The sequence below is a fragment of the Podarcis erhardii genome (assembly GCF_964252035.2).
Source record: "Podarcis erhardii genome assembly, chromosome: 7".
Classification (NCBI taxonomy): Eukaryota; Metazoa; Chordata; class Lepidosauria; order Squamata; family Lacertidae; genus Podarcis; species Podarcis erhardii.
The window spans coordinates 29,765,919-29,792,412 of NC_138511.1; the positions used below are offsets into that span (position 1 = coordinate 29,765,919).

The 26,494-nt window shown below is 44.7% G+C and overlaps 1 protein-coding gene across 5 annotated transcripts in view; it reads right to left on the reverse strand.

Annotated features, from left to right (window-relative positions):
- Positions 1 to 26,494, reverse strand: part of AJAP1 (adherens junctions associated protein 1) — a 120,683-nt gene that overhangs the window by 62,310 nt on the left and 31,879 nt on the right. For all 5 annotated transcript variants that reach the window (XR_014158757.1, XR_014158758.1, XM_081871205.1 and 2 more), the window contains exon 2: positions 8,263 to 8,999. Coding sequence is in view for 3 of the 5 variants with exons in the window: in XM_081871205.1 (XP_081727331.1) it covers positions 8,263 to 8,999 (737 nt within the window). In the remaining 2 variants the exon portion in view is untranslated. The remainder of the gene's footprint in view (positions 1 to 8,262; positions 9,000 to 26,494) is intronic.

Below are 26,494 nucleotides of genomic sequence, written 5' to 3' on the forward strand. Positions count from 1 at the left end.
TGCCATTAAAATGATCCATGATGCAATCTCACCTGGAATACCAGGTAGAGCTCTGGCCTCGAAAAGGATATTGTAGAGTTGGGAAAGGTTCAGGAAAGAGCAACCAAAATGATCAAGGGGATGGAGAGACTCCCAGGTAAGGAAAGGTTGCTGTGTTTTGGGACTTTATAGTTTAGAGGAAAAGTGAGTAAGAGGCGACACAATTGAAGTTTATAAAATGATGAATGGCATCGAGAAAGTAGATAGGGAAAAGTTTATTTTCTCCCTCTCTCATAACAATAGAGTCAGAGATGACTTACACAGCGCAGGAGAGGAATGAGAATCTGAGCAATTCAGCATTACTCTTCCCTATCTGCAATCCGGCAAATTAACTCTGATCATCTCCTTCTGATGTCAGCAAGCGGGAAAGGAGTCTGCTCAGGGCCAATCTGCATGCCACTGCAATTAGCGGCAGTCAGTCGATGATGGTTCAAGCATTGCATTGCCATGGTTCCCCCCTCCCCTCGTGACTCAGACCTGTCAGATGTTGGTATGGAACAGCAGGATTATCCTTTGTCCAAACCTTAACCCTTGGGTAAAACATCAATTAGCAGCAACCTGAGGTATCTGCTTAGAAAACACCAGCAGAAGATGGGGGAGGGGGGATCTGGAGATGCTGAGCGCATCATTTTGGTTGCAGAGAAGATTAGAGAAACAGCATTTTCCAGGCCTTTGATAGGGATGATGGAGTGGGGGGGGGGGCAGAGAATGATGCTTGTGTTTCCCAGCTGGAGAAAAGAAGAGATATTTTGGTGAAACACGTAACGGTCCATACCAGCCAATATTTCACAGGAGGCAAAAAGGGAAAGCTTTTGAAGATGTGTAACACTTGCGGTCCCATACCAGGATGAGCCCTGGACACCCAATTTACATGTGGCTGGGGGGTGGGTCTAAGTGATGCCTTCATTCACCCTCACAACCCATGGGCTGCACCAGTTAGCAAGCAAAGAAAGCACCCGTGAGCATCCCATGACACATTGTTAATAGCTCAAAATACCAACCACAGGAAGATGCATGGTAGATTACACATCACATCTCGGGCTCAATTTGCATAGCCCTCCCATCTTATTCCTGATGAATTCGCATGCATTTCCCAAGCCGTTTTTTCCACTTGCAAAGGAGAAGGTATGAGGAAGACTTCAAGCTCACCTCATCTTCTTTGAGGAAGGGTTTTGAAAGCCCTTAAAAGTTGTTTCTGAGTGTCGCTGGGGACCACTTTGCCAGCGCTTTTGATTCAGAGTAATTCCACCCACCCCTCAGTGCAGAGGGTGCAATCTCATTCCGGCTTGAGCTTCCTGTACACTGTCCATCCCATCCCCACTACTAAAAATGTATGGTTCAGCTTAATTCCATACCATCTCACTTGCATTTTATTGTAGGCTTATTTCCAAATGAAATGGCAACGAAAGAAAATGCATTTAAATTGCACACATTTTACAGAATCACAAGAACCCTGCTGGATCAGGCCAGTGGCCCATCTTGACCAGCATCCTCTTCTCATAGTAAACCAGCAACTCATGCAGAGACACAAGGCAGCCTTGTCTAAGGGATGAGCCCACCCTACCAGTTGAAGAAGACACAATTTTATTATTTTATTTACTTATGGCATTTATAGACCAGCTTCTTTCTCCAATGAGTTCAAGGCTGCATGCACGGTTCTCCTGCCTCTCCATTCAATCCCTCACAACAACCCTATGAGGTAGGTTAGGCTGAGACGCAGCAACCGTGAATCCAGGTCACCCAGTGGAGCTTCACTGTCAAGTCGGGAGATTTGAACTCTGGTCTCCCAGATTGCAGACCAACACCCTAGCTGCTATATCGAACTGGCTCACCATTTACTGCCCACAACAAAGGCTGAGTGTAAGGAAGTTTGCCCAGAACCCTGATTCAACCAGGGACACAGTGGAAAGCTTCCTCTCTACATTATTGCTTTGGGTTTCCAAGAGTGTCCAATTGTGTGCTTCTATGAGACATCGGCCTTCTTTTATGGCACGCAAGTGCGCTGTAACACGATATAATGTCTAACAAGATGTAACATTGTGTACTGAAGCCAAGATTATATACATCATGTATTATTGATCAAGAGGAGCTCTCGTAAAGTTTTATAAAAAGAAAGTTGTTATTGGGTTTTTGAAAAGAAAAAAGAAAAGAGGGAGGGGGGAAAAAACCTTGCAATTTTTCTCAAAGTCAGGGATAATGCCTAGCAACACTCTCCCCTCCAGGGGAAGATCCTGAAATACATGCCCTTTCCTGTTCATTCCCCACAACAGAGCGATGCTCTCTCAGTATCAGCGTGTGGGGGCGGAACTTGCTCCACTTCAAACACATGTCGAACTCTGTTGCCAATAGCAACAGAGCTCCAGAAAGCCTGCTTCACATCCTTGGAAGTGGAGGCACCTCCCGGAGGGTGTTGGGGCAGGAGCAACGACTGAATCAGTAAGTGAATTGGTAGCAAGATGTCTATGAAGGGTGAATGGGCACACATCCCCTCTGTCCCTCCTCACCTAATCTCCAGCTTTCAGCTACAAATAGCATAGGAGGCGGGGACCTCCCAGTCTGTGACCCCTTGCCTTTTTGTAGCAAACCACTCTAAGTAAGATGATTATCCTGTAAGGGTCAGATAGTGAATGAGATAGAAATTATTTCATAATTTAATGCAAAGCTACCTGATTTGCATTTTCTGAGCCTCCATATGAACAAAACAAAACAAAAAATTATGAACCCCCTACAGTAGTGAGTTCCATAGTTTAACTATGCACAGCACCCTTCAAAATTCACACCTCTTCATATCTGCAATTATTATTACCATAGCTGTCAACTTTTTCCTTTTTTTGCAAGGAATCCTATTTGGAATAAGGGAATTTCCCTTAAAAAAAGGAAAACATTGACAGCTATGATTATTACCCACCTGTCACCAGCAGGTCGCAGGGTAGGAACAACAATTTAAAACTGAGAATTAAAAACAATTGAAGCATATTACATTCACAAAGACAGGGTGGGTCCTCGAAACACATATATCAGGTGCCAAAGGCAAGAGTTAGGGTTAGGAGTTAGCTCCCGCTTCTGCACAGTCCTCCTCCTTAAAAAGTATATATAACAATGTGTAGTGCCCAAAGAAATGGTGTATATTACGGAATATAAACCTACGGGAGTGGATTCTATAATGCAAAATGAACACATAAGGAGAAAAGCATGTGCAAAATGCATGCGAGTTTTAAGGCAGGATGCAAGAGAGAGAGAGAGAGAGAGAGAGAGAGAGAGAGAGAGAGAGGGAGGTGTAGTGGTTAGAGTACTGGACTAGGACCCAAGAGACCCAGCTTCAGTTTTACACTTGGCCATGAAGCTGGGTGACCTTGGGCCAGTCACTGCCTCTCGGCCTAACCTGCCTCACAGGGTTGTTGTGTGGATTAAATGAATAGGTGAGAAACATTGAGGCTGAGAAGTGGTGACTGGCTGGCTCAAGATTACTGGGTTATCTTCACAACAGGGATTTGAACCCAGGTCTCCCATTTTTATTCCATCTACACCACACTGGTTCTTCGCTCTTCTTAACTACCCAAACAAACACTGCACAGATATAATCTCATCAAAAGTCCATCCATATAATATTGGAATCAAGCATTATGTGTAGCAGCACCTAACCACCAAAACTCTGTCTTTCTCTCTCTCCCCCTCTCCCGCTATCAGACAGGCTTTGTAGTCTTTCCAGTGCTGATTGAAAGTGTTCCTTTTTCAACCAGGCTCTCAAGTAGAGAGGTATTCGGGGTTTTTTAAAAAAATATATAAAATATAAAAAACCCCAGTCTGTATGAAATTTGAAATTGTTTTCATCCATGGAATTGCTTTTCCACATGTGAAATTGTTTTAATTGCTTTTATGTATGAAGTGCTTTTGTGTAGGTTTTCATTTCTGCTGTTTTTGTTTCTTAAATCGCATAGGAAGCAATTCATAAATGAAAACCAACCAGTGAATAAAATTCCAAAGATTGATTGCTACCTCCTCCTGCCTGACTCAAGCTGGAACAAGACATTATTCACCTTGGAGCCACAAGGCTGCTATCAGGAGACGCGGCAAGCAAAATGATGTACTTTAGAGTTCCCGAGTCTAGAAATAAATTTGGATAAATTCCAGATGCATCCTTAACCATGTTGCCATCAGGCATTTAGGATAATAGAATGGTAGAATCACAGAATTGTGGTTCTGGAAGGTTCCCCCAAGGGCAATCTAGTCTGACCCCAAGCAATGCATAAATCACAGCTAAAGAAGCCCTGATAGATGGCCATCCAAACCTCTGTTTGCAAACCTCCAGTGAGGTAGAGGCCACCACTTCCTGAAGGAGTCTGTTCCACTGTTGAATGGCTCTCACCATCAGAAAGTTCTTCCTCGTGTTCAGTCAGAATCCCTTTTCCTGTCATTTGAACCCATTGGTTTGGGTCCTACCCTCCAGAGCAGCAGAAAATAAACTTGCTCCATCTTCCATGTGTTGGCGTCAGGGAGTGGCAGGCTCTGAAGGGTGTGTGGCGCAGGCAGAGGACCAGCAGATTGACCCAGAAGAAGGGAGAAGTGATTTATGGCATGTGACGTTTTTGCCTGCAAGGCAGGAGTCAGGGGAGGGAGAGTCAGGGCAGACCGAGAGAGAGGAAGGTGTGCCAGAAGAAGAAGAGGCTGTTTAGCCAAAAGACAGGTCAGTAGACTCCCCACAAAGCTCCCCCACCCAGCATCTCCTAAAACCAGGAGGGGCTTGAAGTGGGAAGGGCAGTGGCACCTTCCATGCAGAAGTTGCAGCTTGTGGGTGGGTGACCTGTCAGGGAAATGTATATAAACCGGCAAAAGGGAAGGTTTTCCCTGTTGCTGCAACTGCTCCAAAGGGCCCAGATTTGTGGACAGCTTCCTAGAAGCATGGGGACACGGGTGGCACTGTGGGTTAAACCACAGAGCCTAGGACTTGCTGATCAGAAGGTCGGCGGTTCGAATCCCCATGACAGGGTGAGCTCCCATTGCTCGGTCCCTGCTCCTGCCAACCTAGCAGTCCGAAAGCACGTCAAAGTGCAAGCAGATAAATAGGTACCACTCTGGCGGGAAGGTAAATGGCGTTTCCGTGTACTGCTTTGGTTCGCCAGAAGTGACTTAGTCATGCTGGCCACATGACCCAGAAGCTGTACACCGGCTCCCTCGGCCAATAAAGCGAGATGAGCGCAGCAACCCCAGACTCGTTCGTGACTGAACCTAATGGCCAGGGGTCCCTTTACCTTTACCTAGAAGCATGTGTGCATGTGTGCATGCCTATCCGGAGCATGGAGGAAGCTGCTATCAGTGTTTCTCTTGCCAATAAAGAGGTAACTAACAAGCATGTGCCTTCCTTATCTGGGACAGGCTGTGACAGACAGCCCTTTGAGTATTTGAAGATGGCTATCACATCACCTCTCAGTCTTCTTTCCTCCAAGCTGAGCATACCCAACTCCCTCAGCCATTCTTCATAGCCGTTCTTGATCAACCCAGTCACCCTCCTCTGAACACCTTCCAGCTTGTCATAGAATCATAGAATTGTAGAGTTGGAAGGGACCATGTGGGTCATCTAGGCCAACCCCCTTGCAATGCAGGATTCTTTGCCGAAGGTGAGGCTCGAACCCACAACCTTGAGATTAAGAGTCTCATGCTCTACCAACTGAGCTATCCCAATATCCTTTGGACTGTGGTGCCCAGAACTGGACATAGCACTCCAGGTTGATAGTGCCACACCATGAGTAGTCAACACAGCAACCTTCTGATATTGTGGTGTACAGCTCCCATTGTCTCTGATCCTTAACTTATGCTGGCTAGGCCTGTTGGGAATTGTAGTCTAAATCTGGAGGTCGCTGCACTGGCTAAAGAGCAGATGCAAGACTGCTGCTTTTCCTTTTCGTTTCAGCAGCCTACCAAACACTCCTTCTAATGCCTAGTTCAGTATTCAGGGAAAGGAATAAGTTAATATCTATTTCTCCCTAGAAGATGGGTCCATTAGAGAAATTAATCTGCGTATAGATTATACTGTAAATTCCAACAATTCCTCTCTTTCCCTTTTATTAAAGAGAAGCATCTTTCTGGGCTCTACGAGTCACAACCAACATTCTCTGCGATTTAATTTACTTCATGTGTGGCAAAGGGCCTTCCAGTCTAAACTTCTGTAATAGCAAACATAATTTGCAATAAATGGAAAGTCCACTTCCAGCTGCTGAGCAAACGGAATCGGTGCGTTGCGCTATGAGGAATGAGCATGGCGCTTAGATTCGATTACAGGGCTCCCACGTGTGGATTTACTGAGCTTACAGACAAACCCCCTTTAAACCCCCAGTGAGTACCACACATAAAAATGAAGGATCAGAGGGAGGGAAGGAGGGAGTTCCAGTTTGCTCAGTGGCTGAACATTTTCCTTGAAACTCATTTCATTCCGTTTTCAACTGTAATCCTTTTGTTCGTTTGTATCTTTACGAGAAAACTACTCCCAAGAAGGGGTCCATGATAGAAGTTTATAAAAGTATGCATGCATGGCATGGAAAAAGTGGAAGGAGAAAGGGGTAGGGTTTCCCCCCTTCTCTCATAAGACATTAGAACTCGTGGACATCCAGTGAAACTACAGTGGTGCCCCGCAAGACGAATGCCTTGCAAGACGAAAAACCCGCTAGACGAAAGGGTTTTCCGTTTTTTGAGGCGCTTCGCAAGATGAATTTCTCTATGGGCTTGCTTCGCAAGACGAAAACGTTTTGCGAGTCTTGCGATTTTTTTCGCTTTCCCCCCTTTTTCTAAGCCGCTTAGCCGCTTTGCTGCTTTGCCGCTTTGCCGCTAATAGCCGCTAAGCCGCTAATAGCGCTAATCCGCTAAGCCGCTAATAGGGTTGCTTCGCAAGACGAAAAAACCGCAAGACGAAGAGACTCGCGGAACGGATTCTTTTCGTCTTGCAAGGCACCACTGTAAATGTTGAAAGAATCAAGGCAGACAAAAGTAAACCCTTCTTCACACAACACATAGTTAAACTACGGAACTCCCTGCCACAAGACGCAGTGGTGGCTACCAACTTGGATGGCTTAGAAAGGGGAGTAGACAAATTCATGGAGGAGAGGACTATCAGGGGCTACTAACCTTGATGGCAATGCTCTGCCTCCACCGTCAGAGGCAGTAATGCTTCTGAATACCAGTTTCTGGAAGCCACAGAATGGGGAGAGTGATCTTATGCTTGAATCCTGCTTGCAGGCTTCCCATCATAGGTATCTGAGTGGCCACTGTGTACTAGATGGGCCATTATCTTGATCCAGCAGGCTCTTATTGTGCTCTTATGTCCAGGTCATTAGAGGGCTCAGGGGAAAGACTATGTCTTTTTGCTGCTTGAAGCAAAAGGCTAGAGAGTTGCCTCCTTCGCCTCAGGTGCAAAAGCTGACCAGACTGGGAGCTGAATCTTCCTTCAACACTGCCAGCATTATCCTCCACCACACTGGAAGTCAACAAGGAAGTTTAGAGGGAGCAGGGGTTGGTCAACTGATACATAGGCACCTTTCTTCCACCATCTCTCCAACACTGCCCCCTGCCCCACCCCCCAGTATCTGCCGTCTGAGGCAACTGCCTAATGATAGGACAGTCCTAAGTAACTTACCAGCATGCAACTGTGTTCAAGAAAATTATTTTGGCATTAAGGAAACCACACTGTGGGTTTTCTATAATGGGTTACAAAATGGCAGAGGGGTGATGAGGATCAGGTGGACTACACAGGTGGTCTAAGCAGTTAATTCTGTCCCATTTCAGTCTCAATACTAACAACAAGATATCGAGCCTTTGGTGTCATTTGCCCAATATGATGTAATGCTTTGCAAACAGACGATTCAGAAAGCTCCTTCTGTGCCAACTTTTAAATACTTGCTGAAAACCTTTCTATTCTATCAGGCTGCATACAGGCAATTGATAATACAGCTTTCCACAATAGTTTCCTAATTCCAGATTTTAACTTTTTTCATATGGCTTTTATTGCATGGTTTTATATGAAATTGTTGTGAACCACTCTGATATCATGTTCTATGAATTAGTGGTACGTGTGCGTTGCATTTCTGTTACGTAGTATGCCCCTTCACCCAATCACAATAGACACCCAGTGTGTTTGTTTGTTTTCCTGCTTGGGTCAACAACTGGAAATGAAACGCAACATTTGCACACGTGCAAGCAAATACATACAGATCTAAAAACAATCTATAAATATACCTGAAGTGTCTCCTGGGATCTTGGGCGGAGGGGCACCAACCTCTTTTCTGTTCCCATCAGAAGTGGCAGGTGGTACCATTGTGCTAATCACACCGGGGTTGTTCTTGGGTGTGCCAATTCCGGGGCCAGGTCCTTCTGGCTGAACCGTTGTGGAAGCTGCAGTTGTGGTGGTGATCGTGGTGGTGGTGGTGGTGGAGAGGGTGGTGGTCTTGTGTCGCAAAACAGAGATGGTGGTGGCACTGCCATAAATTCCCGAGAAGCTCTCCAGGGTTTCCAAAGGGCTTGTGGACCCCCAGACAATCACCTCGGTCTCTGGAGTGGGCTTGCCAATTGCCCGGAGGTACCTTTTCCTCCTCCTCAAGTAAGTCTGGTATGCTGTACTCCCGTCTGCCAGAGAAGGGTCTGATCTGGCGGGCACAAAGTGCTCAGGGTGCCCATTTTCCCAGAGGAGGTCCGTGGCTTTGTGTAGACGTTTGGAATGATACGTACTGGCCAGCTGTCCATTAGACCGTTCCAAATAGGGGAAAGCATGGTTCCCCGGAAGCCCATAACTCCTGGCCTGCTGCCCGGATCTAAGACTCCACAAAGGACTATGCCAGAATCCATGTCGGTCACGGTGACCCGATCTTTGCAAGGGCCTATGACCGTGGCCCAAAGATTCACAAGAGGTGAAATCCATGGCAAGTCGGAACATGGCTATTAAAATCCAAGCATGGCTTCGTACAGGATAACCTGACCTGCAGATAGACACAGAGCTGTGTTAGAAAGAAGCAAACAAACAAATAAACAGAAAAGTCAACAGAGTTCATTCAAGGGGAGTGTTGCAGGATGACACACTGAAACTCTCCAGACTGTTGCTCATGGATCTGGCAGTTTTGCTTGTCTCTGAAACCTTATCTCACATGAGTGGCTAACAAATCAGAGAGTGGGCTAGCTTTGAAATTTCTTCCCTGGCACACAAACCTTTGGGTGGTAAAGATTTGTTGGATTTCAACACAGGTTGCCCTTTAAATGTGACATTTTATGTGGTTGAGTCAGCAAGAGTGGAGTCCAGGCAGGACTGGACCATACTGTTATCCCAAATGTGCAAATTGGCTCAACGTTTTGGGTTAATGAGCACTTTTGTTTCCAGAGCTGGAACGCCTCCTCAGACACCTTAAAGGTCTCCCTACCCACATTTGCCAAAATGTTTTCCCAAAATATATCTAGTTGATGCCCACAATATTGAACAGATGACATTTCTTCATATATATATACTGTATATATGAGAGAGTGGTACCTTGGGTTACAAACGCTTCAGATTACAAACACTTCGGGTTACAAACTCCGCTAACCCGTAAGTAGTACCTAAGGTTAAGAACTTTACCTCAGGATGAGAACAGAAATCGTGCAGCAGCAGTGCGGTGGCAGCAGGAGGCCCCATTAGCTAAAATGGTACCTTAGGTTAAGAATGGTAAGAACGGTTTTGGGTTAAGAACAGACTTCTGGAACGAATTAAGTTCGTAACCTGAGGTACCACTATATAGATAGATGATAGATAGATAGATAGATAGATAGATAGATGATAGATAGATAGATAGATAGATAGATAGATAGATAGATAGATATGACTGTCATCAGGCTGTGTCATAATCCTGGATTTGCATGAATTCAGAGGGCAGCCTCTGATGGAGGATTTGTAGTGCTTCATCACAGTCTTGGGAGTTGCATGGCCAAGGTGTGGTGGGGGAGCAAAGGAGAAGTCAGGATATAAAACTGGGTTTTAAACAACAGCCGAGATTTAATTAGAGCAGGGATGGAGGTACACAGAGTAGCTGTGATGGGATATGGGGGAGTGCCTGAAGGAGTTGTGAGGGGCTTTGAGATTTGGGTGTAAAGAGAGAGGTGGGGGTTGGCAAGGGGGTTGGTGGGCTGGTGGCGGGTAGGCGAGGTTGGCAAGCACTATGAGAAGGGGTGGTAGCCCCTAATGAATTCCATATTTGCTATTTGACAGTTGACATGCAGTAGCATTGATAGATGACATGCACAAGCATTTTGCATTTTTCAAATGCCACATTCAGAATTGGATACATGGGCAAAATCTGAATATCGGTGAATCTAACCCTGCTTCCCATTACCCTGGAAGCCCCAGGAGTTGACAGTGCTCTTTGTCCTCAGGCCCTGCTTGTAGACTTCCCACAGGCATGTGGTTAGCCACTGTGAGAACAGGATACTGGACTAGATGGTCCAGTAAGGGCTCTTATTTTCTTCTGAAAAACACTGGACTATGGGAAGGGAAGGCAGGGAAAGTCACTTTGCCATCGCCACCCACAACCAGCCTTGCTTTGTGGGCCCACAGCATTTACTGCTCAGAGATATACTGCCCTTCAATGCAGAGGTTCGATTTACATCTAATAGCCATCAATCCCTTCCATTGTTCCTCTCAGCAATAACCAGGTTGACTCACTGCCCAGGATTGCAATTTAGCAGCCCTGAGATAAGCCCTTGTATTTTTCCTTCCATCCAGCACATCCAGTAGGCTATAAAACTTACTTTTTTAATGAAATGAAATAGAGATGGAAGAGAGAAGGGACAGAATGGCTGCATTATGTCTTGCTGACTGGGCATGATGCACAATCAGATCTGGCATGATCACGCAAACTGTTCAGAATGGCTCTGGGTCCTCAAGGGCCTGACACAGCTCTGTGAGACTGCAAAATCCTATCCTGGAAACTCGGCCAGTCTTGGCCACATCTGCTGGGCAGTGAAAGGTCAACAAGATCCAACTAGTCTCTCTGCAGAAGTATGAACATGAGAATGCAAGAAGAAGCAACCCATCCACTCCAGCATCCTATTCTCCCAGTGGCCAACCAGATGCCCCAATGGGAAGACCAGAAGCAGGATGTGAGCACAACTGCATTTCCCCCAGCTGTGATTCTCATGCTAGTGGTCTATAGGAAAGGGACTGAACCTAGAACTGCCAGTATCATAATACTGTTATACAATTCTATGGTGCAGCCACAGTTGGAATACTGTGTGCAGTTCTTGTTGGCTTACCTCAAAAAAGGATATTACAGTGGTACCTCGGGTTACAAACACCTCAGGTTACAAACACTTCAGGTTACAGAATCCGCTAACCCAGAAGTAGTACCTCGGGTTAAACACTTTACCTCAGGATGAGAACAGAAATTGCGTGGCAGTGGGAGGCCCCATTAGCTAAAGTGGTACCTTAAGTTAAGAATGGTTTCAGGTTAAGAACGGACCTCCAGAACAAATTAAGTTCGTAACCAGAGGTACCACTGTATAGAGTTGGGAAAGGTTCAGAAAAAGGCAACCCAAAATTATCAAGGGGGTGGAGTGAATCCCCTATGAGGAAAAGTTCAGGACTTTTTTAGTTTAGAAAAAAGGTGTGTAAGAGGTCACATGATAGAGGTTTATAAAATGATACATGGCATCAAGAAAGTGGATAGAGAAATATTTTTTCCTGAGAAGATGGATTTGATGACTGTTGCAGTTAAAAATTTTGGACAAACAGTGAATATTTATACAGGAATTGCTCAGGAGCCAACTCAAGAACCTGATTTGATGGAGCAAGTGCAAATGCAGAAGACAGGGGAGGAAGTTGTTGTTGAACTTCAAGCAATACAAATGGAGAAGTCTGAGGCCCCACAGGAGCATAAGTCGTTGTTGTTGAAGGTTGAACCTGGAGCGGGGCCAGGGGGGATCTGGAGTTGTGGGGGCCCTTAAGTTTGGAGGGTCCATGAAGCATGTCTTTAAATACCCTCTGGACTACGCTGTTGACTGTAGGGAATGGAACTATGAGGAATGGGCTGATTTCTTGAGGAAAGATGGAGACATTTTCGAGTTGGAACATCCCCGAGATCTACTCTTCAATGAGAAAGGAAAGAAACTAAGAAAGAGATCAACAGAAAAGAAGGTAAAGTGCAAGTATAAACAAGAAGAAGATCTGCAGAAGGGACATGGAAGAGACTTAAGAGCCTCGGACATAAGATTACCAGGTTGATGGACCAGAAGAAAAGGACAATAACCCGAGACCAGGAAAAAGAGATGCTGGATGAAGATTGGAAGAAAATTTTTAAAGTTTTATTTTGGAAATTAGTGTAAAATTAATGAATATTAGGAAAAACGTTGGAAGGAAACTATTTGGCTTTAGTAGAAATAATATGGAGTTGTGTACAAATAAGCTTTAAGGTATTTTATGGTAAGATAAGGTTAAAATAAATTAAGGCAAATTGGATGACAGAATATAGTAGTGAAAGATGGAAGGATTTGCTGACTTAATTAACAGGTTAGGTTTTTTAAGATAAATTATTTAATTGAAAATTGAGTGTTATTAGGTGAAAATGCAAAGTTATAATATATTAAGATGAATTATCAAGATAAAAGAAAAAATGGAAAGGATTTGCTGAAATTACTAATTTAACTAGAATATAAAAAAGGAGGTGTGAGGAGGTCAGGGAAACAAGTAAATGAAAGTTAAGATATGGAAAGGATGACGTGTTGTTGTTTTTTAAAATTGTTTTTATATTATTTTTATTTCTTTTTGTGTGTATTTTGTATTTTTTGTTCTTTTTTTCTTTCTCTTTTCTATATTTTTGTAACCTTTTCAAAACTTTAATAAATATTATTTTAAAAATAATAATAATAAAAAAGAGAAATATTTTTTCCTATTTTCGCCCTCTGTCGTAACATTAGAACTTGTGGACATCCTGTGCAACTTAATGTTGGGAGATTCAGAACATGTCAGAGGACCCAAACCCCCCACAGTAGGTTGCTAGGAATGGATGAGACAAGGAAAGTTCTTACCAGTGCTTTTTATTCAGTATTCAGAGAGAGGCTTAGAAATGCAGCCTCTTGGAGTAATGGTATTGCTCCGAGTGAAACCCCACCCCCTCCATCTCTCTCACTTCCTCATGAGTCATCACTACCAGTGCTGGAAAGGGCCTTTTGCCTTTGAGCTCTTTGCTCTCCTACTTTCAAGGCCCGCCGTGTTCTGGGAGAGAAGGGGGGTCTGGAATGCTTTCTAAAGACACTGAGTCTAGCAGCTGTCTCTCCCCTGGTGCTGCTTCTTCCTCCTCTCCCATTATTTCCCAGTCACCTCCCTCAACTGCCCCTCAGCTGTAACCTCCCTCAAACCCCTTTGTAATTCTAAACTGTCTCCTTCTTCTCAGGAAGGGTCAGATTGGGGAGGCGGTCTCCACTATTCCTCCTCTGCCCAGTCCCTGACAGGACAGATAAAAAGAAAAAGAAGAAAAAGAAAGTATTTCTTAACATGACACATAGTTTGTGGGGATGTTCAGGAATGCAGGAGAGGATATATTGTCTGATTATATCCTTTTCCAACTTGTGTTAACAAGTCCTACAATTTAGCAGAGTAACATTCCCCCTTCTTAAACTTGCAGCGGATGCGTTTGCTCAGGCTCGCTAAAGCCTCTATAATAACTGTTCTGGTATTTTCCCCTTATTCCTTCATAAAAGATAAAACACGACACAGTCTTCTACAAATGTATAAAAAACAGTTTACTCACGCATTCTGTTCACAATCGGATCCCAGAAGGCAAACTTAGCTTAGAAAAGTAACATATACTTGGAAACTATTCCATAAGAAAACAGTCCCTTTGTCCTCTCTTGGCTGGAAGCCAAGAGGGCATCTTTGGCCAAGCAGTTGTTGCTTCTTTGATGCATGTGGAGAAAGAGAGAGATGGCTGCCCTGCCCTGTGCTTTCGTTGTTACCTGCACAGGTGAGGCCACACCCACTTCTAGTTACCTGCTAGACAAACATTCCTCCCCATGTGTAAACATGTTCACTCTAGGAATGTTGTATTTGACTGCTTTTGTGTTTCACATCCCACATAGTTAAGCTAGGGAACTCAATCCCCCAGGAGGCAGTGGTGGCCACCAACTTGCATGGATTTAAAAGAGGCTTGGAGAAATTCATGGAGGAGAAGTCTATCAATGGCTACCAGTTACAGCGGTTATGCTCTTTATTCAGAGTTACAGGCAGCAATGCTTCTGAATACCAACTGTTGGAAATGAGTTATATACCAGCTGTGGGGGAGGAAGAAAAGCTTTCCTTTATCCACTTTCCCTATGCCTTGCATAGTTTTATTAACTTCTATCACGTTGCCCCAAAAAGAGCACTTTGCTGGGGCACCCACCCAACATTTGCCCAGTCCTGCAACTGAACCCTATTTGGTTCAGTGATGGCAGGGAGCACTTCAAGGTGATAACAATCTCAAGCCATAAATTCTGGCACGCTCTGCAGAGGAGGGAACTATTGGCTCTTCAGCACCACCACTGATGATAGCCAACGGGCAGTATTGCAGCTACTGTCCTTAGTTGTGCTAGGAAGAATGCTTCTTTTTTTAGAGGCGGAGATGGTTCATTTGGTTAAATGGCATTGATAGAGGTGTCAGGGGTTGCTTTGGAACTCTCTCTCTCACACACTCACACACACAAACACACACACCTCCAAATGGGCCCAATGAGTCCCCCCCCCACTGCCTTTGCCACCCCTTTTATGGTGTCTGGGAAACAATAATTGAAAGACAAAAGAGGGAATCATTCTCCTCTCCTGCAGATCTGCAAGGAAAATCCCAGGCATTGCTGCGGGTAAGTCAAGAGTGCAAGTTTCCAGAGAGAGCATTAAAGCAAGGCTCTTCCTTAATAAAAATGCCCAGCCTTGCTGTCATTTATAATGGCCCGTCAGACTCAGACTTGAGCCCCGGCTAACACTGTTAATGTGATTTGAAATTTCTCCTTGCAGGAGAGGAAGACAGCCAGGGCACAGGGTTGCCTGACAGGGCATCCATCTCCAGGCTCACAATCACCACAGCCCCAAGTATATAACTTCATTCTCTCAACCCTCATGGTGTTTTAACCTCTGTGTCTGCAGACTGGGCAGTCTGTATCCTGTCCACACTACGTAAGCAATTCCTTTTACAACTGAGCAGCAACTTACATTTTGGTTGAGGGTTATGGGGTAGCTGGGGAGGCTCTAAGACTTTGTTCGGTCCAAAGTTTTACATGGAACAACCCCAATCACACCTCCTGGACTAATACACATATCGGAATGCAGAAATCCCTTCTATTTATTGCACTCCTCCAAATTTTGAAACGCAGCTTTCAGCTCAAACAATGGACCAAAATGCTTATAAAAATGCACATTTCGCATTAAAATGCATGCTTGTAAATGAAATTCATAATAACTATGTTTAGTCTAGGTTTCCCCTCCTATATACAAGCTTGTATGCCATTTTGCCTAACACAGTATGCAAAATCTTTTTGCAAAGCAACTTCTTCTACGCTGCTCTTTGGTATGTTATTTTCCCCAACAAATGCATTTTTAGGCAAACTTTACCCTAGTATGTGCATTTTTGTACTCATTTTTGTACTTGGCTGGAGAACCACATTGCAAAATTCAGAGGAGTATGAATTTTTGAAGGATGTCTGCATTTCAGCCCATGCACTGTGTTAGTTAAGTGTAAATTAGGTAAGTTTACCTTTAAAGGTGAACTGAATCAAATTTATTCCCCATCCCTAATTTAAAGGCAAAATATGACCTTTTCAAAAAAGTGATTTGTTATTTTTTTGCTGTGGTTTGCTTGTTTAATAATAATAATAATAATAATAATAATAACAATAATATATTTATACCCCGCTCATCTGGCTGTGTTTCCCCAGCCACTCTTGGCAGCTCCCAACAGAATATTAATAATAAAAAGTGACAACATCAAACATTAAAAACAAGGGCATTCACCAATTGATGCTGAAAGAGGATGGAATGAATATATGAATAAAAGCAAGTGAAACTGACGCGGAAACAGAATAACCTGATCCATCCACCAACCCCTACATGTACTTTATCCTGCCTCTGCTATAGTGAGCAAATCTGAGGGGGGAAATCGCAGACGATTTGGAATGGGGAAACTGTGTGTGTGGGCGGGTCCAGCTGTCTCCCCTTATGGTTGCAGCAGTGACTGCCCTTGTCAAAATCAGTTCCCACTCAAAAGATGCGTTTAGCTCTTTTTAGAAACTGTAGGGGATGATCCAGTCCTGCAACCCTTGATGTCAGGTAACGTTTGGTCCTAATTAAGAGGCCTCAGCTAAGGTCAATCACCAGGTGCTGGAGTTCCAGGAACGGGCAGAGTGGTGGGTGCGGTCAGGCTGTGTGGACAATGGTAGGGCCAGACAGAGGTTCATAGTGACAAAAATAGGAGAGGAGAGGACAACTCTCCAGAGCAGCAATCCAGAGCAAAGGAGTAGGCACTTAGACAATGTCGTCACTAAAGCTGTGCTGCAGATCCAGCTGAATCCCAGATCCTGAACCAAATTGGGTCGACTCAGGATTCAGCTGGTTTGCACCAGGTCAGATCAGGTCAGGTCCATGCAAGATCCAAGGCTGTCAAAAGAGTGGGGAGGTCTGGCAGAGAGGAGAGGAGAGGAGAGAAAAGGAAGGAAGCCTACATACATTTCTTTTTCCCATGACCCTGAATGCATGTTTAATGGGAGTTTGCAAACCCACATCCAAAATTAACAGGTAGCATTGGGCTCTGTTCATTCATGTTCATCTTCATCCCACACACAAACACTGCAGATCATATCCAGTGCTAATCCTTCTTCGAGTAAACCCTTTGGAATTAATGGGCATGACTAGCCTCGGGCCATTCATTTCCATGGGTCTACTCTGAGCACAACTAACAGTCAATGCAACCCTATCAATGTGACTGCACGGCTGCATTAAAATTCTTGTCGAGAAGCTTTTGCTGGCGCATGGGCAAAGCACCACAGACAAGGAATCTTGATGTAGTTATGCATGCAGTCGAATAGCAATGCAAGAGCAATTCACTGGTGCCATTGATAGTGTAGAAGGTAAAGAATGCACTGCAGGCTGCAGGAGTGGTTCTTTGTAAGGGAGGGGGCAAATTGCCCTAAAGAGCGCCCTCCTATGGGCTCACCTCTTCCTCATTCCTGACCCTTCACTCACGCTTTCCTACATATGCCCTGCCTGCTTGCTCAGAGACAAGGAAGGAGCTGATCTGCTTCCTTACTCCAGGCCTGGCTCATTTGCATATACAACAGAGGCAGCAAGGAGGTCCAGCAGTGGGGCCAGAGGAGAGGAGGAGTTGGTAGTGGTCTCATTAATGGTGGGTACAATGACCAATGCCCATCAATGTTGAACCCTTGATGCCAGACCTGGAGAATGACAGAAATGTGCAAACCACCCACCCACAATGTTCTATACAAAATCCAGACATTTAAACAACAGAGACCCAAACCAATGGATTCAAATGGCAAGAAAGGAGATTCTGACTAAATATCGGGAAGAACTTTCTGAGGGTAAAAGCTGTTTGACAGTGGAATGGACTACTTCAGAAGGTGGCGGACTCTCATTCATTGGAAGTTTGTAAGCAGAGTTTGGAGGGCCACTGTCAGTTGTGATTCCTGCATTGCAGAGGGTTGGACTAGATGATCATTTGGGCTTCCTTCCAAGCCTACAATTCTATGATTCTATGTTTCTTTGAAGGCATCAGAGAGTGCCAAATGCACCCGTTTTCAAAAACAAATTCCAAGGAGAAATTTGAGTGAGGAAAATTCCGGAAGCCTCTGCCTTGCTCTGATGCTTCCCTCGTAAGTGCATGAACTAAGGCTCATTCTCTATTTGTGAGGGTCCATTGGATATCAGTGGCCATCTCAGTCAAGGGGAAAGGACATCCTTTCCTTGAGGTGGCTGGCGAAATCAGCTCATTGGGAACTAAAGATTTCCTATTGCTGTCTCCAAATAGTTTAGTGGTGTGTTGCCTAGACAACCAGAAAACTCCCACACATAGCTATTTTATTCGGAAAGACATCCTGTCAACACACACCATCTTTCTCTCTCTTGTGTGTTCACACAAACACACACACACACACACACACACACGGGTTTGTGTGTCACATGAGATCCTCTGCAACAGATAACTGTGGGGGCTTCAATCCTTCCCAACCCAAATTCTGCCTTACCAGGAAATAGGGAGGCTTTGGGCAATTTGCTTGGCTAGGTCCATCCTTGAGATTCATTCTCCCCTGCCTGACAAGGGGACCATAAACTGTGATGTTAATGGAGATGAGTGAGCAACCTTGATACGGTGTTTTGAAGGAGGAAACTCATTTCTACTTCATGTCAGTAGAATTGTTTTGGACAACCTGGAAAGGCTATAATAAGCTGGCCACTGGCCATACCTTATCATGGGTGATGGTCTAGAGTAAGGATGGAAGGGTGTGCTTCTCCTCAAACTGGAAAGGATCTACCATTTGTGAGAGTTCCAAGTAAACCCTGCAAGGCCCATCCAGAAGAACCTAAGAAAAGTATGATGGGTCAGGCCAATGGCCCATCTAGTCCAGCATCCTGTGTCCAATTCTGGGTGAAATAATTTAAGAAGGATGTTGGCAAGCTGGAACGTGTGCAGAGGAGGGTGACTAGGATGGTCAAGGTTCTGCAAACCAACCATGAGGAATGGTTGGGTATGTTTAGCCTAGAAAAGAGGAGACTAAGAGCATATATGATAGCCATCTTCAAATACCTGAATGGCTTTCACATGGGAGGAAACTTGTTTTCTCCTGCTATGGATGGTAGGGCCCAAACCAGTGGTTTCAAATTACAAGAAACACTAAACATCAGGAGGAACTTTCCGATGTGAAGAGCTGTTCAGCAGTGGAATGTTCTCCCTTGAAGGTGGTGGAGTCTCATTCACTGGATGTTTTTAAGCAGAAGTTGAAGGGCCATCTGTCATGGAGGCTTTAGTGAGATTCCTGCATTGCTGGAGGTTGAACTAGATGACTAGAGATTCCAGCTCTACAGTTCTATGTTTCTATACTTTCTTTTACCTGTCCTTAATCGCCAAACGTTCAGCTTCATTGTATCACCCTTAGTTCTAGCATGATAAGAGAGAGAGAAAAGCTTTTCAAAGCCCAATTTCTCCATCCCAGGTATCATTTTACAAACCTCCGTCATGTCACCTCTTTCTCTCCTTTTTTTGTAAACTAAAAAGTCCTGAAAGTTGCAACTTTCCCCCATAGGGGATTTCTTCAATCCCCTTGATCATTTTGGGTTGTACCTTTTCTGAACCTTTTCCAACTCTACAACATCCTTTTTTTGAAGCAAGGCAACAAGAACTGCACACAGCATTCCAAATGTGGCTGCACCATAGAATTGTATAATGCTATTATGATATTGGCAGACTTATTTTCAATTCCTTTCCTAATGATCCCTAGCATGGAATTTGCCCTTTGCCCAGTTGCCGCACGCTGGGTTCGCATCTCCACGGAGCTATCCACTCTGTCCCCAGGGTCTCATATATACAAAGAGTGGACTCAGTTTTCCAGCTAGGAATGCTGGGAGTTGCAGTCCAGCAACATCTGGAGGGTGCAGGTCCACCACCCACAATATACAGTCAGCAGTTTGAAAGGCGCAAGACACATAAAGCAATGAACAGGAACAGCAATTTTTAAAAATCCCCATCAGCCAAATGCTTTTCTTTCTTTATTGCTGATGCTTTCTTCTGTTAAGTGAGCATTAATCTCCCTTGCTTCATTTCATCCTTACATGAACCTAGGAAGCAAGGTGAGGCCAAAAGAGGCAAGTCTACCATCACCGTGAGTTCTGCCTGCTATAACCCATCCATTCCAAGTCCCCGGTAGGGGGCAATAATTGCTGCAATCAAGTCATAAGGACTAGAAACTTTAAAAGGAAAATTTGAAGCTGAACTGTATTACATGATGAATTCCAGATGAATGCTAGGGATGGACAAATATGTCAATTCCCCCCCCCCATCCCCACCCCCTAGTCTTTCAGCTTGCCCCATTTCCACTTCAGTTTATATTACGACCCCAGCTTGCCATCTAGCCACAGACTTAATATTCTCCCCCTACTTAACATTATGTATTTTTTAGAAGAACAGCCTAATTGAATATAAAGGAATATTTATTTAAAAGAAAAGAAAAAGAAAGAATATTATATATATATATATATATATATATATATATATATATATATATATATAAAGTTAAGCCATGCTAAAAGAACTCAGCCCTCCTCTCTTCTGCATTTCTAGCATCTTGTACGATGGAGAGAGGGAGAGAGAGAGAGAAAAGATTTTCACCCTTGGCTGCTAAACAAGAAAATAGGTATTTTCCATGTAACAAATTAGGACGGGCAATCAGGCAAACTTATTCGGGCAAAAGAGCTTTCTGGCAATTGCTGTAATCAGCAGGATTCAGGCGGGCTTATTGTGAGGTTAGCTTTACTTAGAGTGCTTTGCATTTTTCTCGTTTGAAAATGAACATGGTCCCTCCTTTTAGAAGAGGGAGGACACCCCCCCACACACACACAAAAAAGGAGAGTACACAGAGAGAGGCATCCCCATCACCCATTTTTAAAAGACTCAATTGTTCTCTCTGTTTCGTCTTTCTGATCCCAACTCAAGGATGCTTTGAGTGGAGCTGTTGTGTCAGAAATGGATCTCCCTGCCATTAAGTCATTTTTTTTCTCTTCAAGAGTGGCTTTAGAGGGTCATCAAAAAGTTTGCCTGAACCAAAACAATTTATTTCATTTTGTGCTCAGATTTGTCTACATCAAAGAAAACATACAGAGATTCCCCCCTCTCCCCAAACAGAAATAGTTAGCAGCTTATGGGCGGTATTTTGCTTCTTGCCAACATTTAGGCTCCTTTTCCTTCCTCCTGTGTCTTTATTGTCCTTGCCTTCATATTCCTTCTTTGCTCTTCATGCTATTATTGGCTGTGCTGAATGGTGAGATTTTGGCTGGTGATGTTTCTATGCTTCATTTGGCATGATGACATTATGGCTGTTTGTCGCTGGCAAAGCGTTGCCATCCAGATGTAGTTGAACTGCAGCTCTCATTGTTGACCATTGAACTACAGCTCTCATTTGACCATTGGCCATGCTGGCTGGGGCCAGTAGGAGTTGTGGCCCAGTAACATCTGGAAGGGAACACATCAGCTACTCCTGGCCAACACTATCCTGCAGCATGCCCCTGAGAGTCAGAGAGGAGGGCTTCCTAGTCCTACCTGGAGATGTTTGGGGTGGTTCATGAAGGTTCCAAAAAGGGCCAACAAAATTATCAAGGAGATGGAGCAACTCCCCTATGAAGAAAGGTTGTGGCATTGGGGACTTTAGAGAAAAGGCAAGTAAGAGGCAGTAGGATAGGAGTTTATAAAATGACACCTGGCATAGAGAAAGTGGATAGAAAAAAAGCTTTTCTCCCTCTTTCCTAACAGTAGAACAAGGGGACATCCAATGAAGCTGAATGTTGGAAGATTCAGGACGGATAAAACAAAGTCCTTCTTTGTGCAGTGCATAGTTAGGCAGTGGAACTCACTGCCACAGGAGGCAGTAATAGCCTCCATCTTGGATGGCTTTGAAAGAGATTGGAGAAATTCATGGAGGATAAGACTGTCAGTGGCTACCAGCCATGATGACTATGTTCTACCTCCGTAGAGGCAACAATGCTTGTGAATACCAGTTGGAGACCACAGCGGGGAGAGATTCTTCTTGTGCTCAAATTCTGCTTGCAGTTGGCCACTGTGAGAACAGGATGCTGAACTAGGTGGGTCATTGACCTGATCCAGCAAGCTCCTCTTACTTCCTTGTGGAATCTAGGCCTTCTACATGCAAACTATTTCTTAAACACCACAATTGCAAAGTGTTCCACACCCTTCCACTGTATGCCTCTCTGAAAGGATTTGTGGAGGGGCAAAATATGCCCTCTCTGGCTTCAGCTAAACATTTATTATTATTTTTTTAATGTTCTCAATAAACGCTTTGTCTGTGTGAAACATTGGTTGACACTGTCCTTATTAAAACAGCCAGACACACAGTTCTAACAGTACAATATTGCTGTGCATTAGCTGGGCACCCAGGCATAGTAGACTGAAGCGTCTGCTGTTCCCTGGTGCTGACCCCAGCACTCCAGCCCTGAGAGCTTCTGGACCTCAACATCCTGAAGGAAGGCTGCCAAAACCACAAGGTTTTAAAGAAAGCAGGGGAGAGCAGCACAGTGTCCCCTGAATCTTGTGCTCTCAAGGTTTCTCTAGTTGCTGAGATTTATGCTTTGCTGACCCGGGGCAGAGGGTCAAAGCGGTTGGATACTGCCTTGGCTGAGCCAGGGAGAACAGCTTTCTTCCCCCCTGCCTTCCTTCCAGAAAGGCTGCTATTCTGGTGACATGCCTGGATTTTAATTCACTCAGCAATGCACTTCAAACACTGCAAAAGCCCACGAACCCAGAAAGTCTGGGAAGTGTTCCATTTCATTTCAGTCAGTCCAGGCGCCGGCTTCACAGCCAAACACACAGCGAGGAAGCAGGCAGCTTGTCAGTCAGTCTAGGCAGATCTATGTGCGTCAAGGTGGATCTGGCTCACACCCACAGGCAGGGAGCTAAATTCCACCATGTGGTTGTCCTTGCAAGTACACAGCCCCCGCCGAGAAAAGGTTTATGGAAGCCCAAGCTGCAATCAGTCTTTCTGATTCTAAATTCTGCGGGGGGGCAAAAATGAGGGCTACCTCGGCTGGATCATTTCAAGCGGCTCATGTGTGTCCACATCCCATTCTGCTGCTCCAGAGGGTAGGAGCCAAAACAATGGGTTCAAATGACAAGAAGGGGGATTCCAGGTAAACTTTAGGAAGACCTTTCTGATGGTCTGATGGCAGAACAGACAGCCTTGGAAGGTGGTGGACTCTCTGTCATTGGAAGTTTTTCAACAGAGATCAGATGGCCATCTGTCAGGTATTTTTGAGCTGCAATTCCTACATTGCAGGGGGTTGGACTAGATGACCCTTGAGGTCCCTTCTGACTCTACAATTCTATCACTCTTTGCTTCTATTAAACAGGAAACTCGGTTCCCAACAGCTTATCCTTATACACCCAAAAGAAGCATGCTGAATGCCGCAGGTTTGCGAAACTAAAAATACAGTATGTTTAGAGGTGGGTAACTGAAAGGGGTTAACCTTCCACAAAGCAACCCAATGAAGACTGAGCATGCTCATTGGGGATGGAATGCTGACGAAATGTGGAATGACAGTGGGCATGGCTGGCTGGGTCCCTGAAGAGAATCATTGTAAACTGCAAAACTGTGTTGAAGGTTCCCACGTGTTTATGCATCTTATACACATTCAGATGCTGTGGTTTGGGGAGGGTGCAGGATAAATTGGGTGAACTAAAAAACAAAAACAAAACAGGAACAATAAACTCAGTTGAAAAATTCTGTTCGGCTGGGTCAGGGAGGAGATGATGTAATCAAGAAGACAGAGTGCATATGGTGAGCAGCAGGATGGAAATGAGGACAGCGGGGGGCATGTCTTACTGGGGATCCTGCAATCTGCCTTAAATCTGAACACAGGCATCCATAGGAATGCAGATGCAAATGCAAAAGTTGGGTCTGAGCATAGGATCAAGTATATACAGAGGCAGAGGCAGTCACACTGGGAGCAGTGGGAAAGGGTGTGTGGCTTTAGTGGGATCAGGAGACAAGGCCAAATTATCATCAAATGTTGGCAGATGTGCCTGTCACCTCCAAAATGGGGGACCTGATACACCAGGGTTCTCCTTATTTTCTTACTATGTAGGCAGTTTCTGGACGCTTGGTGAAATGTGATGGATGGGGACCAAGTGATGCACTAAAATGTGACAGAATCGCTATGATTCAGTGGGTCAAGTTTTGGCATGCAGCTGGGGAGAGATAGGTTCAGATTTCTCCTTAACCATGAAACTCCCTCAAAACGGAGCCTTGGGTAGGCCACTTGCCATAAGCCCAGCTTAGCTTGTTCCACATAGTGGCATCAAAAAAAAAGAAAGAAAAAAAGCAAAGGCAATTCAACTGAACAGACCACACAAATCCTGGCAGAGAGTCATCAGAATGAATGTGGGGTACCTGATTTGTCACCAAAGAGCCTCCCACAGGGATAAGTGGGTCAATGGGTTAGCAGAAACCCTTGTAGGCAATTAAGTTTTGTGGGTCGACGTGCAAGGCTGCCAACCTGTTTACGACAACAGCATCAGAAGCATCTCATATAAATTTTGCTAGGAAAAAAATTATTAAAGAAAAGTCATTAAGGAACTCTTCTATTTTCTTTTCCCATCATTTTCCTTTCTCCCTCCTCCTCCTACCTTCCATTTAATCTGCAAGGCTCACTGGCCCGCAGTTGATAGGTTTGAATGTGGGGAGTTAACAGACGGTGAAATAGCTTCATCTCCAGTGCCGCTGAAAGTGGGGAGAGAGGGAGAGAGCTGGCCTTCACTTCATTCTCAGGTGAGGGGAGTCAAGGTGAGGAGAGGGAGCATGCAGGGCCAGTAGCCACCTGGCCTCAGGTTAAGGATGGGGTATTAAGAGGACCATCAGCTTACTGCGACCTGACAAAGCATTTTTGATGTAGTTTCTAAAAGGCACTCTGCTCCACTCAGTCTTTTACTGTGGCAGCAGCTACACTTTGGAACTCCCAACTGATTGATATCAGGCAGGCTCCTTCATTGGCACCTGCTAAAAACATGTTTGTTTAGGTGCACCTACCCAGATGTTTAGAAAGTTGATGCACATCTGCTTTTAGTCTACTTTAACTTTTTGAAAGTATTTCCGTATTTTTTTCTTATTTGTAATTGTTTTGTATTATCTTTTTTGTAAACAGCTTTGGAGGTTTTTACAGTCAATCTGTGTATGAATTTTATGAGATGATGATGATGATGATGATGATGATGATGATAGTCACTCATTGAACCCAAACCCATCTCTGGGCCTTCTGTAATTAGTTTCTGATCTAGACCCTCCCTTTAAGTATAAAGATCTAACTACAGTGCTGTCTACCGCTACCCATTTTGGGATAATCTCCCACTGAATACTAGTTGCTGGAAACCACAGCAGGGGAGATTGTTGTCCTTGGGCTTGGGCCCTCCTTGCAGTTTTCCCATAATGGGCATCTGGTTGGCCACTGTGATAACAAGTTGTTGAACCAGATGGGCCACTGGCTCTTCTTATCTTCTTATGGAAAGACCTTCCAAAGTCCGCCTCTGATGGGATGGCAAGGGGAAGTTTGGGATGTGGCTCTTGCTAATAGGCTGTTAAAAGGTCAGATTGAACACGGTCATTTTGACAAGATTCTGGTTCCCATGCATCAGCTACATAAACAGAAGCAACGACAGCGTCCTTGCTCTGTTTTCCTTCTTATATGTGACGGGCGCATGCATGTAACACACTACAGGTTTTGTTGAAGTTGATCAATGCCATTTTAGTATAAAACCAATAAAACATTCTACAAAAAAATAAGAGCCGGGTGAATGCTGACATATCCCCCCAAAAGCACAAATCAACAAATGTTTCCCTGGGGTGGTAAACATAAAGGATAATAGAATTGTAGAGTTGAAAGGGTTCCACAAGGGTCATCTAGCCCAACCCCTGTGAAAAAGGAATCACAATTAAAGAATCCCCAACAGATGGCCAAGCTCAGATCCACACTGTCCACAAGGAACTGACATGGTGACACTTTAAGTGTGCTGTTGCCTGGCTGGAAGGTATCCTTGCACTCTGATATTGCATCCCCCCCCCCACAGCTGGATGATAGAGGGGGGCGTGTAGAAGCCAGCCTACTGTACATAGGTAAAATCTATAGCAATCCCCCCACCCACTTTTGCCTGTGGCCCTGCCCATCACTTGCAAGCGGCCCCCAGAAGGTCACCCAGAAGGGAATGTGGCCCTGAGAAAAAGGTTCTCCCTCCCTGGCTTGAGACATGCTGCACCAGCATTGGAGGGAGGTGGCAACATCTGGGAAATAAAGACAAATGTTTCATACCCACCAGAGGAGATATTAACTTGCTAGCCTAACCCAGCAGGCCTCAGGTTTACCAAAGCCACCTTCACAATCAGACTAGGAAAATGTGTCACGGTGGAACGCCAGGGAGCTTATAGAAGGCCACAGCCTGAAATACACAAAGCCAGGAGGGTTGTTGCCTCCCCGCTCCCGCAGACTGATCCGACTGCTATTATTTGGCAGCTGTTCTGATCTGCCGCTGTGGCAGAGGATTGTCTACACCACGCTATCAGAGGACCCTTGCTGTTCGGCCCGTCTCCCCCACAAACATCAATAGCCTGACAGTTGCATCCTCTGGAAATCGCCGAGTAGGAACAGACCAGCTTTAGAGCTCTGCTTTCGCCGCCTCATCGCCTCTTTTATTTCTTTCCTTGCAGC